This window comes from Artemia franciscana, chromosome 5 (genome assembly GCF_032884065.1).
Source record: "Artemia franciscana chromosome 5, ASM3288406v1, whole genome shotgun sequence".
Taxonomy (NCBI): Eukaryota; Metazoa; Arthropoda; class Branchiopoda; order Anostraca; family Artemiidae; genus Artemia; species Artemia franciscana.
In genome coordinates this window covers 59,894,812-59,910,910 of record NC_088867.1, presented here as the reverse complement: position 1 = coordinate 59,910,910, position 16,099 = coordinate 59,894,812, and the positions used below count along the sequence as shown (strand labels likewise).

Sequence of the window (16,099 nt, the reverse complement as noted above, 5' to 3'; positions counted from 1 at the left end):
ACATCTACAAAAAAACGTCTACATATCTACACATCTATAAAAAATTAAACAAAAAAAAAAACGAAATTTCTATTAAGATAGTTTCGATTAAATTCGATTAAGATCACGTTGAGTCACGTCAACGAGTCACGTCTGCAGGCAAGCAAGAAACACAACATTTCTATTAAGATAGTTTCGATTAAGTTCGATTAAGATTAAATTGAGTCCCGTCAACGAGTCACGTCTCCGGGTAAACAAAAAACACGAAAATTTCTATTAAAATAGTTTCGATTAAATTTGATTAAGATCACGTTGAGTCACGTTAACGAGTCACGTCTGCAGGTAAACAAGAAACATGGAAATTTCGATTTAGATATATTGGTATAGTGAAAATAAAGAAATATATAGCCAGAAGTTATAATCGAACAGTAAGTATGAGACATTTATCTTCTCTTCTTGTAGCTGAACTTAGTTTTCAACAAGTATTGTATATTCACCTGGGCAACATCATACACAATGAACCTGAAAAAAAAAAACAACAAAAAACAATCAGGCTCGAACTTCACTAAGACTGTAAACTTTCTTCTTTATCTTCTAAGTTTTCTTAAATGACCAGAGAATTTTTAATTTTTCCACACTAAGCTAGTTATTTTTGAAACATGGAATCTAATACTATTATCAAACAACTGGTTATATCTCTAGTAAACCCTATTTTTAGTAGAACGTTCTTTTGTAAATATTATTGTTTTTTAAATGTAATAAATTTAATTATTCAGACGTAATAACATGATTTTATATTATTCGTCAAATATAATCATATTAATAAAACATACTATTGTATTAACCAAATGTAATAACAAAGAATAAAAAATGTCTCTTTAAAAATGATAATATAAATATAATTTAATAAAAACAATGGATTTCCTTTGCTCATAATATGCGCTTATCAATCGCCTACCCAGGACTGGACTGTGGATGTAGTAGTGTGATTTTTGGCTGTTTTTTTTTTGTGCTGAAGAATCATATGAAAGAGACCCCCTCCCTCATCCAGATGCATGATCATGTTGAATCAACAAGGGAAGCAGTTCTTTTTCTATTGGAAGTTTTTTTTTCTCTAAAAAAAAAACTTTTTGTCATTTTTATGCAAGGTTTGATGGTGAAAGGTTAGGTTAGGAAAGGCCAGATTTCTAACCTATTCCTGGGATTTATTACCTAATTCAACCTAACCTAAACTAACATAACGAAACCTAACTTTAAATTTTACCATCATAGCTTGCATAAGAGTGAAAAAGCTGACTGGGAAAGCCGATTGAATCCAAGCAGAGAATAAGGAATTTTTGACATTCTCGTAATAATATATATATATATATATATATATGTATATATATATATATATATATATATATATATATATATATATATATATATATATATATATATATATATATATATATATATATATACATATATATATATATATATATATATATATATATATATATATATATATATATATATATATATATATATATATATATATATGCACACCGAGTGATTAACTTAATCGGAATCTCGTTTGGGTAACTAGGCTTACGATAATCAGTTACTTAGTATTAAGTGGATCATAGTAGTCAGTAACTTGGTAGTAAGTGGACTAATATCTAGGATAGGGATATACGAGGCTGAATCATTAGGTGGTGAGACTTTAGGTGGTATGTTATTGTGAATTTCTGACATTTGAGAATGTCGACATTCACTGGTGAATACCCAAAATTCCTTTTTACTCGATACGTTTAGCCAGCTTTGACAGTTTTAAGCAAGGTTTGATGGTGATAGGTTAGGTTAGGTTTAATTAGGTTAATTAGGAAAGGTTAGATTAGGTTTCTAACCCATTTCTGATATTTACAGCCTAACCTAACTTTTACCATCAAACCTTGCATAAGACTGACCAAACTGACTGGCGAAGGTGATTGAGTCAAAGCAGGGAAAAAGCAATTTCGTAAAAACATTTAACAGATTTCGGACATTCACAGTAATAAACATAAAACAAGCGCGGCCCTAAATTTGATTTTGACAGAGCTAGTTATCTATTTGCTAAAATACACCGCTCTCGTTTTTCGTCTGTTATGACAATAAGTTAGCAAAAACAATGGCCTAAAAGCATAAGCTTTAGCAATTCGCCATCATTCATCCATAAAACGTGTCTTAGAATTATATTATATCTCCAGAAGGTAGAATCAAACCAGATATGTCATAAACTTGTTGTTTGACATACAGTTAGTCAAAAAGGTACCTAAATCTATTCTTAGACAATTTCTCATTCAAATCTTCCCCTGCTTGTCAAAGCACCTACGCTTCAGAGCCATAATTGACCAGAGTTATTACCGTGTTGCAATTAAAGTAGCTTCTTTTAAATGCATAATAGAAAGTGGGAACCTACTCGTTACACAGTAGCTACGATTTTTTCACGCCCAATTTCACAGCTTTTCCAAGTGGCACTTCTACAACCTTCTTTATCTTTATCCATAATTGACTACAGTTATTACCGTGTTGCTATTAAAGGAGCTCTTTTAAACGCATAATAGAAAGTGGGAACCTACTCGTTATACAGTAGCTGCGATTTTTTCACACCCGATTTCACAGCTTTACCAAGCGGTACTTCTACATCCTTCTTCATCTTTATCGATTCAGCAGGATCTGGCTCAGTCTGTCCAAGGCCTTTGACACTTTGATATCCTTTGGGAAGTTTCTCGATGTAAGTGGCGTCCGTTCGCTCATACCTTAAAAAGGACAAAAATCACATGGCTATAATTTGAGTTATAATCAAATCCAAACAATATATCATCTTAACTAAGCCTAATAATGGGGGTTTAATGCCAGAATTGCCCTCTCACTAAATTGGACTATCTGTCTTGGCTTTGTCTACAATTAGCCAGGACTTGAGGCCCACAATAATTCCATTTTAATTCAAAAAGCAACGGCAAAATCTGACATTTTCATAAATTCACAGGAGAACTTGATCAAGGCACAGGCTGGCCAAAGTGAATGAGAAACTAATGGGGAAATCAAGTTTGTCTCTGAGAAACACAAAATAATACTCTATACACTATTAATCAGGAAAATCACAAAATTGACTGTAAAAACATGCGCAAAAATATTAGTTGCATTTATATATTATTCTATTTTTTTTCTTTTGCTTTTTATATTGGAATATAATACCCTATCCCTCAATAGTTTGTAATCGGTGAATATAACTCAGTAATTATAAGTAAAAAATAATAGTATCAATCTAATTTCAGAGAAGTTCAGCTTAGATCTTAAAGTGATTAATAAATTCAATCTTTATATATTAAATTTAATCCCTAACTGTTAATTAAATTGATATAACTGATAACTAGTTAATTAATATTATAATTAATTTTAGCTTAAACAACTTATTAATTATAATTAGTCACTGACTAATCAGTTAAGAACTGATAATTCAATTTAACCCCTATTATAATAATTTAAAGTACCAAGAACAGTGAAAATGAAATCTGATTATTTGAATTGGTTATGAAAATTCGTTAAAAGTATGTATTGATTTTGTATTGATTAAAAGTATTGATTAAAAGTATGTATTTATTTTTTCATTTTTTTTTTAAATAATGCTAGAAAATCCTGCGCCCCCTCCGTTTAAATTCTCTTTTTTTGGATTCGTTAAAAGGTTAAAAAAAATTCGTTTTCAAGCGTAACAATTTGCCATGGAAAATGGTACAGCTTAAAGTCACTCTTGTATTAGTGATTCTTTTATTGTAACTATTGGTATCAAAATTCAATTTTTTATGAAAAGGACTTCTATAAACAGTTATACAGTTTCTGGTACTAGTGAAAAAAGAAAGAAAAAAAAAAGAAATGAAACGTGGTTGACAAATCAGCAAAATAAGCTAAAAACACAATGGACCAAAAATAAGCTAAAACTTATGTTTTAGCAAAAATAAGCTAAAAACATTTTCTTTGAAGGAGTAGTTACCTTTGAAAATCAATAAATTACTAATGTTTGAATTAGTAAGGACGAAAATTGTTGTCAAATTTAACGAATTAATTTCGCTTATTTATTTTCACAGAGCAACAATGTATAAAATGAAACTTCGTAATTTGGTTCCATATAGAGGTATGTACTCATTCTTTGCTGACTGAAGGAGAATAGTGCTTCCAATGGCTAGCTTTTCTGATGAAGGAGTTAAAGAGGTGAAAGGACGTGATGCTATATACCTCTCTATAATTTTTGGAACTGGAAAGCAAGAACATTAAACTAAAAACACATGGCAACAAATTTTTAGTCTTGATGTCTTTGTGGTACTTTAAGTTTAGTTTTGCCTTTTTTAGTTCTTCTGGACTATCTATTAACAAGTAAAATGACATTATTTTCATACAATTTTGGCAAAGGGTTATGCCAGCTTTGCCTCTCAATAAGACTATCTGTCTTGGGATTTTTCTGCAGTTAGCAGACTCAGCTTTTTCATCACAGTCCATCAAGGTGATTTTAATTCAAGTAGAACTGCGTTGAGCCACCTTCTGCAACCACCAGAATCCAAATACTAGTTGATTTGTAATATTATGATTATGTTTCTTACGTGATTACTTGACATATCAACATCTTCAAACAATAACAAAATTATATGCATAATTATTGCCACGTGCATGCAGCGGTTGCAGCGTTAGCGGCGGTGCAGCGGTAGGGGCAACGTACTAACAGATGATCATGTTCCATATTAAAATTAAACAAAATAAACAAACAAGTTTTTTAAATGAAAGTAAGGAGCGACATTAAAACGAACAGAAATTACTCCGTATATGAAAGGGGCTTTTCCTCCTCAACGCCCCGCTCTTAACGCTAAAGTTTGACCGTTTCTCTTAACTCTACATTTTAAAACAGTAAAAAACTTTAGCGTAAAGAGCGGAGCGTTGAGGAAGAAAAGCCCCTTTCATATACGGAGTAATTTCTATTCGTTTTAAGTTTTAATGTCGCTCCTTACTTCCATTTAAAAAAACTTGTTTTTTGTTTGTTTAATTTCTGGACGTTTTTGAATTAATGCATGTTTTGATCTTGGCTCTCCGCACATAAATAATTAAAACGAAATTTGCCTATTAATGTTTTGGGGCTAAATGGTTTTTTCATAGTTTTAATCGGAAGATTTTGAAAAAAAGGAGCGAGGGAGGAGGCCTAGTTGCCCTCCAGTTTTTGATTACTTAAAAAGGCAACTATAACTTATAATTTTAGTCCTGTGGTGGCGCAGTGGGTTTTACCTTAGCTTCGTAATACGGGACCCAGAGATCGAATCATGCTGCAGCAATGCACTGCAGGGCCGACGCAGGGACCATAGTAGTCAAGAAGCGTCGTTAATCGGATACAATACAACTTTTTACGAACGTTTTCATAAGTAAAAAATATACCTAACTTACGAATTAAATTACGTAGCGAACTTCTATATTCGTATGTTTTTATTGCGTATATGAGGGGGCTAACCCCTCTTTGATACCTCGCTCTTTACATTAAAGCTTAAACTTTGTCCCAATCCCTTAAGAATGACCCCTGAATCACAAAGGCCGTAGAATAAATAGTTGAAATTACAAAAATATTTTAGCGTAAAGAGCGAGGTATTACGAGGAGGTAAACCCCTCATATGTGTAATAATTTCTGTTCGTTTTAAGTTTTAATGCTGCTTCTCGCTTTCAGTAGAAAAAACTTTTCATATTTATTTTTTCATTGTTTTTTTAAATAATGCTAGAAAATCCTGCGCCCCCTCCATTTAAATTCTCTTCCCCCATGAGAAGTTCCTCCATAGAAAGATCCTCCCAAGTAACCCCCCCCTCAACTCTCCCACCCAAACCAAAAAAGTCCCCCTGAAAAGGTCTGTACACTTCCCAGTAACCATTACTATATATAAACACAGGTCAAAGTTTGCAACTTGCAGCCCCTCCAACGGGGACTGCGGGGGAGTAAGTCGTCCCCAAAGACATAGTTATTAGTTTTTTCGACTATGGTGAATAAAATGGCAATGTCGAAATTTTGATCCGGTGACTTTGGGGAAAAATGAGCGTGGGAGGGGGCCTAGGTGCCCTCCAATTTTTTGGTTACTTAAATAGAGCACTAGAACTTTTAATTTCCGTTAGAATGAGCCCTCTTGCAATATTATGGGACCACTGGGTCGACACGATCACCCCTGGAAAAAAACAAAACAAAAAAAAACAAACAAACAAATAAACACGCATCCGTGATCTGCCTTCTGGCAAAAATACAAAATTCCACATTTTTGTAGATAAGAGCTTGAAACTTCTACAGTATGGTTCTCTGATACGCTGAATCTGATGGTGTGATTTTCGTTGAGATTCTATGACTTTGAGGGGGTGTTTCCCCCTATTTTCTAAAATATGGCAAATTTTCTCAGGCTCGTAACTTTTGATGGGTAAAACTAAACTTGATGAGACTTATATATTTAAAATCAGCATTAAAATGTTTTGATCTAGCTATTGGTATCAAAATTCCGTTTTGTAAAGTTTTGGTTACTATTGAGCCGGGTCGCTCCTTACTAGAGTTCGTCACCACGAACTGTTTGAAATAAAATACCACATAGCTTCCAAAAATAGGGTCAGATAACTATAAAGTAAAACCATTAGAACCGCCTTGTCAAAATCACCAGTAAAGAAAACTCACCGCCCCTTGGCTTGAACAATAAAGACAATCCATTGACTTGAAAAACAACAAAATTCCTTATTATCACGATATTTTCCATCGACCGTGTCTTTTTATTTCCGTTTTTTTTTTGTTCTCTGCAACTAGCTAGGAACATCATAGAGAGCTGTTTAGTGCTCATTTTAAAGGAAATTGCCACATCTGTGCCTTTTTGTAAAAAGAAAAAATTAAAATTATATCAATATTTTTACAAAAAAACTACATTTTCATATACCAGATGATGAATGTCGTCATAATCATAGGTTAGAAGAACCATATATGTCGTACATGCTAAAATTGACGTTAGCATTGCCAATAATTTACAAGATCGTACAAGTACTTACATTTTACCAAGTGCAACTTCACAGAGTAGCAAAAATCCAAGAGAATTAGCAGGAGACGTGTAACAATAATTAGCCGACTTCGACACCATATCTGCAAAATAGATACCCTTTCCGAACATGTAACCAGTAACTGGTGCTTCTGGTGGTGCAATTTTCAAGCCTTGAGACATTATACCAGCCATATTCGTAAGTCTAGAACCATGCCAAAGAAGTTTCTTGTTGCCGAGCTTTGAGAAGGGTTTGTAACGTTTGTCTTCACCGTTTCGTTGGACTTTGAAGACGTCTTCGATTTCCAAGCTGTACTGAGAATGGGTCTCAGCATGTGTGTTACGAACATACTTTTCAATAATTTTAAATTCTTCTGTGTCCTTCTCAAGAACCTAAAAAAAGAAAATAAGAACTTGATAGCGTTTTTAGAACATCTGACCAGGGAAGTCTAAAATCAATTTTTAGCTGGGACAGGGGATTGAAATTTAATCAAAATAATGTTCGTGCCGAAGTTGCGTTACGAATTTTATCAAGACCTCATCCCTTGTCTAGGAGGTTTATCTTATTTGCAGCTCGACTAAGAAATTTAGAACATTGGTCAATGATTATTATCATTCCTAATTATTATCAACCAATTTGCTCACATAACTTCAACATTATATTCAAAAAGTAAACATAATATTGCTATTATTTGATATCCTTAGTTTTTTTTGTCAAAGCATGGAGTAAGTGAATCCTGGGTGATTATTGAGTTCTCAGTGGCGGTGTATGCTAGTTGTCATTGAAATTAATTAAGGTGTCCTCCATAGACAGGCATGAAGTGGGATGGGAGGTTCAGGACAAGAGTTACCAAAAACTTTTCGCCTAACGAAGAATTTTTTGCCGGTAAGACGAAGTGGTAATAGACAAAATAAACTGACAACCGTGAGCATAAACTTCTAATTTTGTTTGATGTCTAGCCAAAATCCTTTCATTTGGCCTACTCGCCTGATATTGTTTGTTCGGACTTTCAACCGTAGTTAATCGTGGAGAAGACAGTGTCAATTCCAAGTGCTCTACACTGCACCACGACTAGTGGGACTGAGATACTCTGAGTGGTTACCTTGGTGGCACTGTATCAGTGTAGATTAAGTTTTTAGCCATCGTTGAAGGACGTTGGAAACCTGTGTGAAGGTTGATGGATATTTACAACGGTTGCTTAGGGTCAGAGCACGTTCATTACTGCAGACAATATTCATACTACAGAAAAAATCTAGTTTCATGCTTTAAGGGGAGGGCAAATTGCCATAAAGCATACTTGTCTCTGAAATCTGAGCAGTTTCAAAGCAAAATTAATAGAGGCATTTCAATACTGACATCCCTTTCTTTTGCGATGTAATAGTGGTAGTTCCAAATTTTGCCAGTAGCCATAAGCCCCCTAAAGTTAATATCCACTTTCGACAAAAAGATAAAGGCTTATTCGTTAAGAGAGCAGACAGAAAGCGCGATTGAAAACTCTGGGTGGGGTGACAGACCTGTTAGTCATCACTTCATCTTTTTCAGGTAGTCAGCCAAGTGTCTTGTCAGTAAGAACAACCTTTTGATTGCAAGATTTGACTTTTCCTAAAAGATCCATTTCAAATGTGCTTAATTCACCTTTTGAGCCATTAAAAGACCCCCCCTAAAAATCTCCTTTAAAACTCCCCCCCTAGGAATCGAAAGAGCCAGAAAAAGTAAGAAGCAACTTAACCAATTTCACCTGTAAAGCCTGAATTAATTTATTAGCTAGAAGAACCCTTCGGTGGTGTGTGAACTAACGAGGGAAAAAATTAGTATGAGCGAACTAGCAGTTATAAACATTATCAACTAGCCATCATCAGAAGAATAATTAAAATATTGTCTTCTACTAACTTCTTCGGGGTCCTCTTCATTTAAATGCCATTTCTTTAAGTGTTATGGAGAGCTAGTGAATTAATGGAGCATGAAGACTGTCGCACAAGTTAATTCATACGCAACAAAGCACTGGCATCCCATAATATCCTTAGTTTATTCTTTATATTAGCCAACTTGGAAAGTGACCTCTCTGTACTTACACTAGAGTGAGAGCACAAAGAAAAAACCTAAACCTAAATGTTCATGAAATATTGGTTCGCCCTTGGGATCTTTGATATGAAGCAGACCTTCCAACGACACTGAGCGTGACATGCTTTCAGATCTTCAAAGAAGTTTTTTTTTAACCTAAAAAGGATATTCCCCAACTAAAAAAACTTATAGTATCATCTGTTACTGCCACTGCCAACTACCACTGAAAGTCATTATGGACCTTTTCCAATCCTGTCTGAGTCTTTCTGAGACCCAACTCTACCACTAAAGCTAAAGAGACTATAGCATTGACAGCACTATCTAAGACGACGCTAGGAGTCAGATACAACACTGGTTTCAGGGCTGGGTATTATTCCCTTGCTTGGCTAAAAAAAAAAAAAAAAAAAAAAAAAAAAAAAAAAAAAAAAAAAAAAAAAAAAAAAAATCTGACAGAGAATGGATTTTTTTTTTTTCATTAAAGAAGAAAGGGCTTCAAGTCCAATTTAGCTTTCACAAAGCTTATAAATATATATCATTTCAGCTTTAACTGCTGTAATGATTCAAATGCACTTAAGTTACACCTGGGGTAAATAGAAAGGGTATATAGAAAGAATTTAATTTTAGACAGAGGATATAAAAATTTGTTTGGTCTAATTTATACACCTGTTCTATTTCTTCATAACTAAAAGAACTTTGCCTCTTTCTATTCATCAATTTTTCAATGCAAATACCAATAAAAAACTATTTTTCAAAATCTATGGGCAAGGGCAAAAAAATCCAGGAGGACATTAGCCACTTGTTAGGGGGAGATTTTAAAATAATAAGAATGAAAATTAGCTTAATATCATAGTGCCTCTTACAATGAAAATTGGAAAATTGTGAAAAAATCTTGGTACTAGGTAGATGTCAAGTACAAACGCAGACAAGTGTTTTTTTTCTTGGTTTATTATAATCTAACTGTAGGGTAAGACAGAGAAAAAATGTTGTGATTAACAAAATTTGTGATTTGCACTAATGAATAATTTGAATTACCATAAAGATTTTCAACTTCCATGACTGTTGCTGCTGTTTAGATAAAATTCAAAGCAACAAATTACTAAAGTTACCAATCGAAAGCCAAATGTCGACTTTTAATCAAAACTGCTTGGCAAAATCTTTGTTCAATATAATCGTTGAATTTTCCATGTAATAATAATAATAATTAATTTCAACCCTCTTTGCATACATTAAATCCACTTAAAAGTACAAAAATACAGAAAAACAAAATAAAATGAAAACAAGAAAACACTCACGAAAACAAATAACATCTCAGTTACTTAAGAAACACAATTAAGCTATACAATTAAATGGAAAGTCGACAATATTTTCTCGACGCCTACAGAAACTGTCCACAAGCTGGCCCATTTTTGAAGAAATACAAAAAACGTCATCTCCTCGAAATGTACCGGTTGCGAGTCCAAAGCCGCAATTGCAGAAGACATTTACAAAAACGGAAGAATAGAAATCTAATTTTCTTCCGTTTAGATATTGTGAAAAAAATTTCCACAAAGGAACAAAGAAGAAGAAATGCGGTGCGAAAAAAGTGTTGCCAAGTCTGCCCAGGGATATTTTGTGAAACTGACCTTTAACTCAAAAAAGTCGCCCGTACGATTTTCTAAGCATTTGTTTCAACGCCGGGATGAAAAGTGTTTTAGTAGTGTTAACATTTGATACAAACGAGATACCTAAATAATTCAGAGAAGACGATGCAGAAATAGTTTCTGGGCCAACATTGATAATAACGGAATGTTGTTGAGGCGAACCGTAGACAAGAAGCTCAGTTTTGGAGAAGGCAACTTGAAGCCCAATCTCATTGATACTAGATAAAACTATATGAATTGTATTTTAGAGAACCTGGAGATCATCTGATAATAAAAGGATATCGTCTGCGTAACAGAGGTGGCTGACATCAATATGGGGCTCAATTAGAAATGGAAGAATATTTTTTGTAACCGTTCGGATGGCATTATTGAAAAGGTCTGGAATAAGCAAAGATCCTTGTTTCACACCTTTCCGAACAGTGATAGATTTGCTCAGCTGGCTACCTAGCCGCACCCGTATGGACGCATTACCATACCAATTCTATAAGACACTGCAGAGAAAACGGTTTATCCCACTTCTCAACAGAGAAAATAGCATGTGAATCGATAATGCGTTGAAACATTTCCAAAAGAGTTAAGACTGAATCTCATGGAATTTCCGCAGAATTTTCCATGAAATGCGTCGAAACATTTCCGAAAACGAGCAATAACAAAAAGATTGCTTAAAAAGGAAGCGCATACATAGTTTGATATTTTCATATTTTATTTCCTTTTATTTTTTTATTGATTTTTATTTAAGTTTTCTATGTAATTAGATCTTCATAATTAAAATTTTTAGAAACTATTAGAAACTAAGTCATTATTAGCTACTCGCTTTTCGATATTAATTAACTTTAATGTATATCACAAATGTATAGACACGTTATGTCTATCAAGCCATTACTACTTCCTCGTTTCTACTAGGAAAAGGAATTAAAATACTACACAGGGTTAAAAAACGAAATTATACATATTACAGAAGTAAGTTCGTTACAGATATGATTTCATTTTAACATAGTAATAAAAATTAATCATACTGCCATTTTCATTGCTTTGTTTTAGATACAATCGTTACATACCTCTCATACCTCTACACATACATTCTAATGTTATTAAGCCAAAGAAAATCAGTGACGTGCATTCACAGAAATTAAGGGGAGGAAGATAATTTTTCAGAATTTAGAAGGGGGGGGGGGTTAATTTTAAAATTTAAATACCAAGAAGTTGTTTTCAAAATCTAGGACGGACAAAAAAAAAACCAAAAACACTGAGGTTGGGGTGCAAGTTTTTAATTCTAATAATTAACTTTTTTGATTATTTAATTAGTTTTAAATCAATAAAAATTTACTAATCAATAAATCAATAAAAATTTTGGGTGTTTTAGAACACCCAAGAAAAACTAAAAACATCTTCTTTATTTCTTGATATTTTTGATTTGAAACAAGTTTTTCATTTTAGTTTAAGAACATGGTGTTTAGAAATTTTACTTTTAAAGATCACTTTTCGAATGGACTGACACTTTTGATTAAAAAATTAAATATTCATTTATCAAGAGCGAGGAACGAGTTTATTTTTCCGTTTGTTAAGAATGCGTGAGTGAGACGAAGTTCAAGGTATCAACTTCTTCTCATTGTGAATAAATACTACTACTATTGCTAACAACCCATCGCGGCACTAAGCCAACTGAGTCCAACACAACTACACTCGCGCTTTCTCTATCTCAATCTATTCAAAGACTCTCTTTTTACGCCCTCCCACATAATTTGGGGACAACCTGCTTTTCGTTTGGCCCGTAAGGTCAATCTGACAATCTGCCATCTTTAATCCGCAGAACCTATCTAAGCCATTTCAACTCAACCTTTCTGTTATTGTAGCCCTAGAAAGTGGAATTGAAATTAATTTTCGTACAGCTTACTGTTTGTGATACAGTCAGTCGGGCCCCCAAAACAACCCATAGTCAATTTCTCTGGGAAACATCTAGCAAATTCTCCGTGTGTCTGAGAGCCCACGCTTCAGAACAGTACTTGAGCCCCTTCACCACTGTAGCTTCCAGTATTCTAACCTTGGTTCGCTGACTTTTCTTCCTGTTCTTCCAAACTATTTTCAACTATGAAAAGACAGCTTGGGTTTTTAAAGAAGATGGTTCTTCCAGCTTACACTAGCGAACTATTCAAATAATTTCGATGTTTTTGGTGATTATCACACCTATCTCGTTACCTTTTTTTTCTCCAGTTAGCCGCCCTTCGCCCTGTTCTTTTCTTTTTCGAAGTCTGAATTCTTTGTTATTGATTTATTTCTTGTGCTAAAATTCAATTTTACCTCACTGTCTGCATTGTATAAACTGTATTTGTTAATTCAAAAAAGAATTATATTAATTACTAAATTAAGTGAATGCCAAAACTTGATAAAAAGGAAGAGGAGATAAAATTCAGACAATACCAATTAAACAACTTACCTCAATTTTGGAATTAAGTTGTTCATAATGCCTGTCAATAGGATCCTTGGTTTTGTCTTCCTCCCCGCTCTTAAGCAGCTTATAAGCAACTTCAATCTCCATCAGACTATCCAGCATTTCCAGCTTGGACTAAATAAATATACAAATATAAACATATTTACGACTACACACACACACACATTATATATATATATATATATATATATATATATATATATATATATATATATATATATATATATATGTATATATGTATGATATATATATGCATATTTGTATATAAATATAAAACAAATGAACATATATAATACTTTTGCCATTCTAGCAAAATATAATTTTGCTCACAATTCTTAGTTAGCCCCCCTAACCATTGAAAACGCTACAAGAGAAACTCACTCATAGATTTTTAGCGAAAAATTCAAAAAATTTGAAAAAATAAAACTTTTACATTAGTTTATTTAAGAAAAATTGCGGGAAACTTTTGTTTTTAGTTTTGTACGCCATTATTATGCTTATTTATGCTTACTCGACCCGAATATTTTTATTTAAAGTTGGAAACGCTATTTGAAACCTAAGTTTATAGTTTGCTGTCCTATTCTTAAAATTTTCCCTCGATCAATACAATAATATAATACATAATATATTATATTTTTTATTAATATTATAATATATATAATTCATAACATATAATATAATATTTATTTTATATTAAAGTTATATTATAATAATAAAATACAATTAATAGCATAACGTGATGCAATTCAATAAATTGCTAGTAGCAAAGTTGTTTTTGTGTTCTGTTTCCACACGCAAACAAAAACTATAAATAAAACTTGGACGGCGGAAAAAGGCCTATATTCAGTAGGGTTCTGTAGCAGTTCGTAAGAACACAAATAAAACAATATCAAGATTGCCCATCGTTCATATCACTTTAAAGTCTGCGGTTTGCAAAACGAATTTTATCTTTCGGGCTAATTAGTACTAATAACTACATAATATTATTTAGCACATACAAGTAATTAAAAAATTAGTGGCTGCTTATTTTTTCAATATTTACTTCACTAATGTATACAATAAATGCATGAAAAATGTATGTCTAATTTTAGTGTAATCCTTTGCATACCTTAGCCACCTTTAGAAAAGTCACGACTGCTCGCCCATCTTTCGTATATTGCTAGTGCGTGATTTGCAAAACAAGTTAATTTTTCATTTATTTATTTTTAGTCTATTTTTAGTTATTATGGCACTTGGTATTTACCGAGTGACAGATACCGATCGCGATTTCTATCTGTCTGTCGGTCCCGGTTTTGCTAGTTCGAGCATTTCCAGATGCCTCAGATGCTCCATTTTCAATTCACATCGGATCCAGGGACATTGGGGGGTGGAGGGGGGAAACAGAAATCTTGGAAAGCACTTCAAGTGGAGAGATCAGGATGAAACTTGATAGGAAGAATAAGCACAAGTCCTAGATTCGTTATTGACATAACCGGACCAGATCTGATCTCTTTGGGGAGTTGGGAGGATTCCTAGTGCTTTGGCGAGTTCGAGAATAAACACAAGCTCTAGATGCGTGATTGACATAACCGGACCAGATCCGCTCTTTGAGGGGTGTTGGGGGGGGGGGGGTCCAGTGCTTCTGGACGTGCTAGGAAGATGAAAATTGCTAGGTGTGTCAGGGACCTGCACAAATTGAGTTGATAACAGTCTTAATTCGGAAAAAATAGAAAAAATGAAATATTTTTAACTTATGAGCGGGTGATTGGATCTTAATGAAATTTGATGTTTGGAATGATATTGTGTCTCAGAGCTCTTATTTTAAATCCCGACCGGATCTGATGACATTGGGGGGAGTTGGAGGGGGGGGGAACCTAAAATTTTGGAAAACACTTAGAGCGGAGGGATCGGGATGAAACTTGATGGGAAAAATAAGCGCAAGTCCCAGATACATGATTGACATAATCGGAACTGATTCACTCTCTTCGGGGTAGTTGGGGGGGGGGGAGTAATTCTTAAAAATTAGAAACAATGAGGTATTTTCGACTTACGAACGGGTGATCGGATCTCAATGAAATTTGATGTTTAGAAGGATATCGTGTCTTAGAGTTCTTATTTTAAATCCCGAACGGATCTGGTAACGGGGGCGGGGAGTTGGGAGGGGGAAACCTAAAACTTGGAAAACACTTAGAGTGGAGGGATCGGGATGAAACATAATGGGAAAAATAAACACAAGTCCTAGATAGATGATTGACATAAACGGAACGGATCCGCTCTCTTTGGGGTAGTTGGGGGGCAAGGGGGTATTTCTGAAAAATTAAAAAAAATGAGATATTTTTAACTTACGAACGGGTGATCGGATCTCAATGAAGTTTGATATTTAGAAGGATATCGTGGCTCAGAGCTCTTATTTTAAACCCGACCGGATCTGGTGAAATTGGGGGGGGGAGTTGGGAGGGGGAAACCTAAAACTTGGAAAACACTTAAGAGTGGAGGGATCGGGATGAAACTTGGTGGAAAAAAAAACACGAGTCCTAGATACATTATTGACATAACCAGAACGGATCCGCTCTCTTTGGGGTAGTTGGGGGGGGGGGGGGTAATTATGAAAAATTAGAAAAAATGAGGTATTTTTAACTTACGAACGGGTGATTGGATCTCCATGAAATTTGATATTTAGAAGGATATCTTGTCTCAAAGCTCTTATTTTAAATCCTGACCGGATCTGGTGACATTGGGGGAAGTTTGGGGTGAGGAAACCTAAAATGATGGAAAACGCTTTGATTGGAGGGATTGGGATGAAACTTGGTTGGAAAAATAAGCAGAAGTCTTGCATACGTGATTTACATAATTGGATGGGATCCGCTCAATTGGGGGGGGGGGGGGGTAATTCTGAAAAATAAGAAAAATTGACGTATTTTTAACTTACGAAGGAGTGATCGGA

General features: G+C 34.1%; 1 protein-coding gene across 2 annotated transcripts in view; it reads right to left on the bottom strand.

The window, feature by feature from the left end:
• Positions 1–337: 337 nt before the first annotated feature.
• The window catches only part of LOC136027660 (poly [ADP-ribose] polymerase 1-like), a 94,868-nt gene continuing 79,106 nt past the window's right edge, over positions 338–16,099 (bottom strand). For both annotated transcript variants that reach the window (XM_065705099.1, XM_065705100.1), the window contains 4 exons: positions 13,162–13,290; positions 7,039–7,418; positions 2,580–2,759; positions 338–501 (listed from right to left, as the gene is read on the bottom strand). In XM_065705099.1, coding sequence (XP_065561171.1) covers positions 423–501; positions 2,580–2,759; positions 7,039–7,418; positions 13,162–13,290 — 768 coding nt within the window. In that variant the 3' untranslated portion in view covers positions 338–422. The remainder of the gene's footprint in view (positions 502–2,579; positions 2,760–7,038; positions 7,419–13,161; positions 13,291–16,099) is intronic.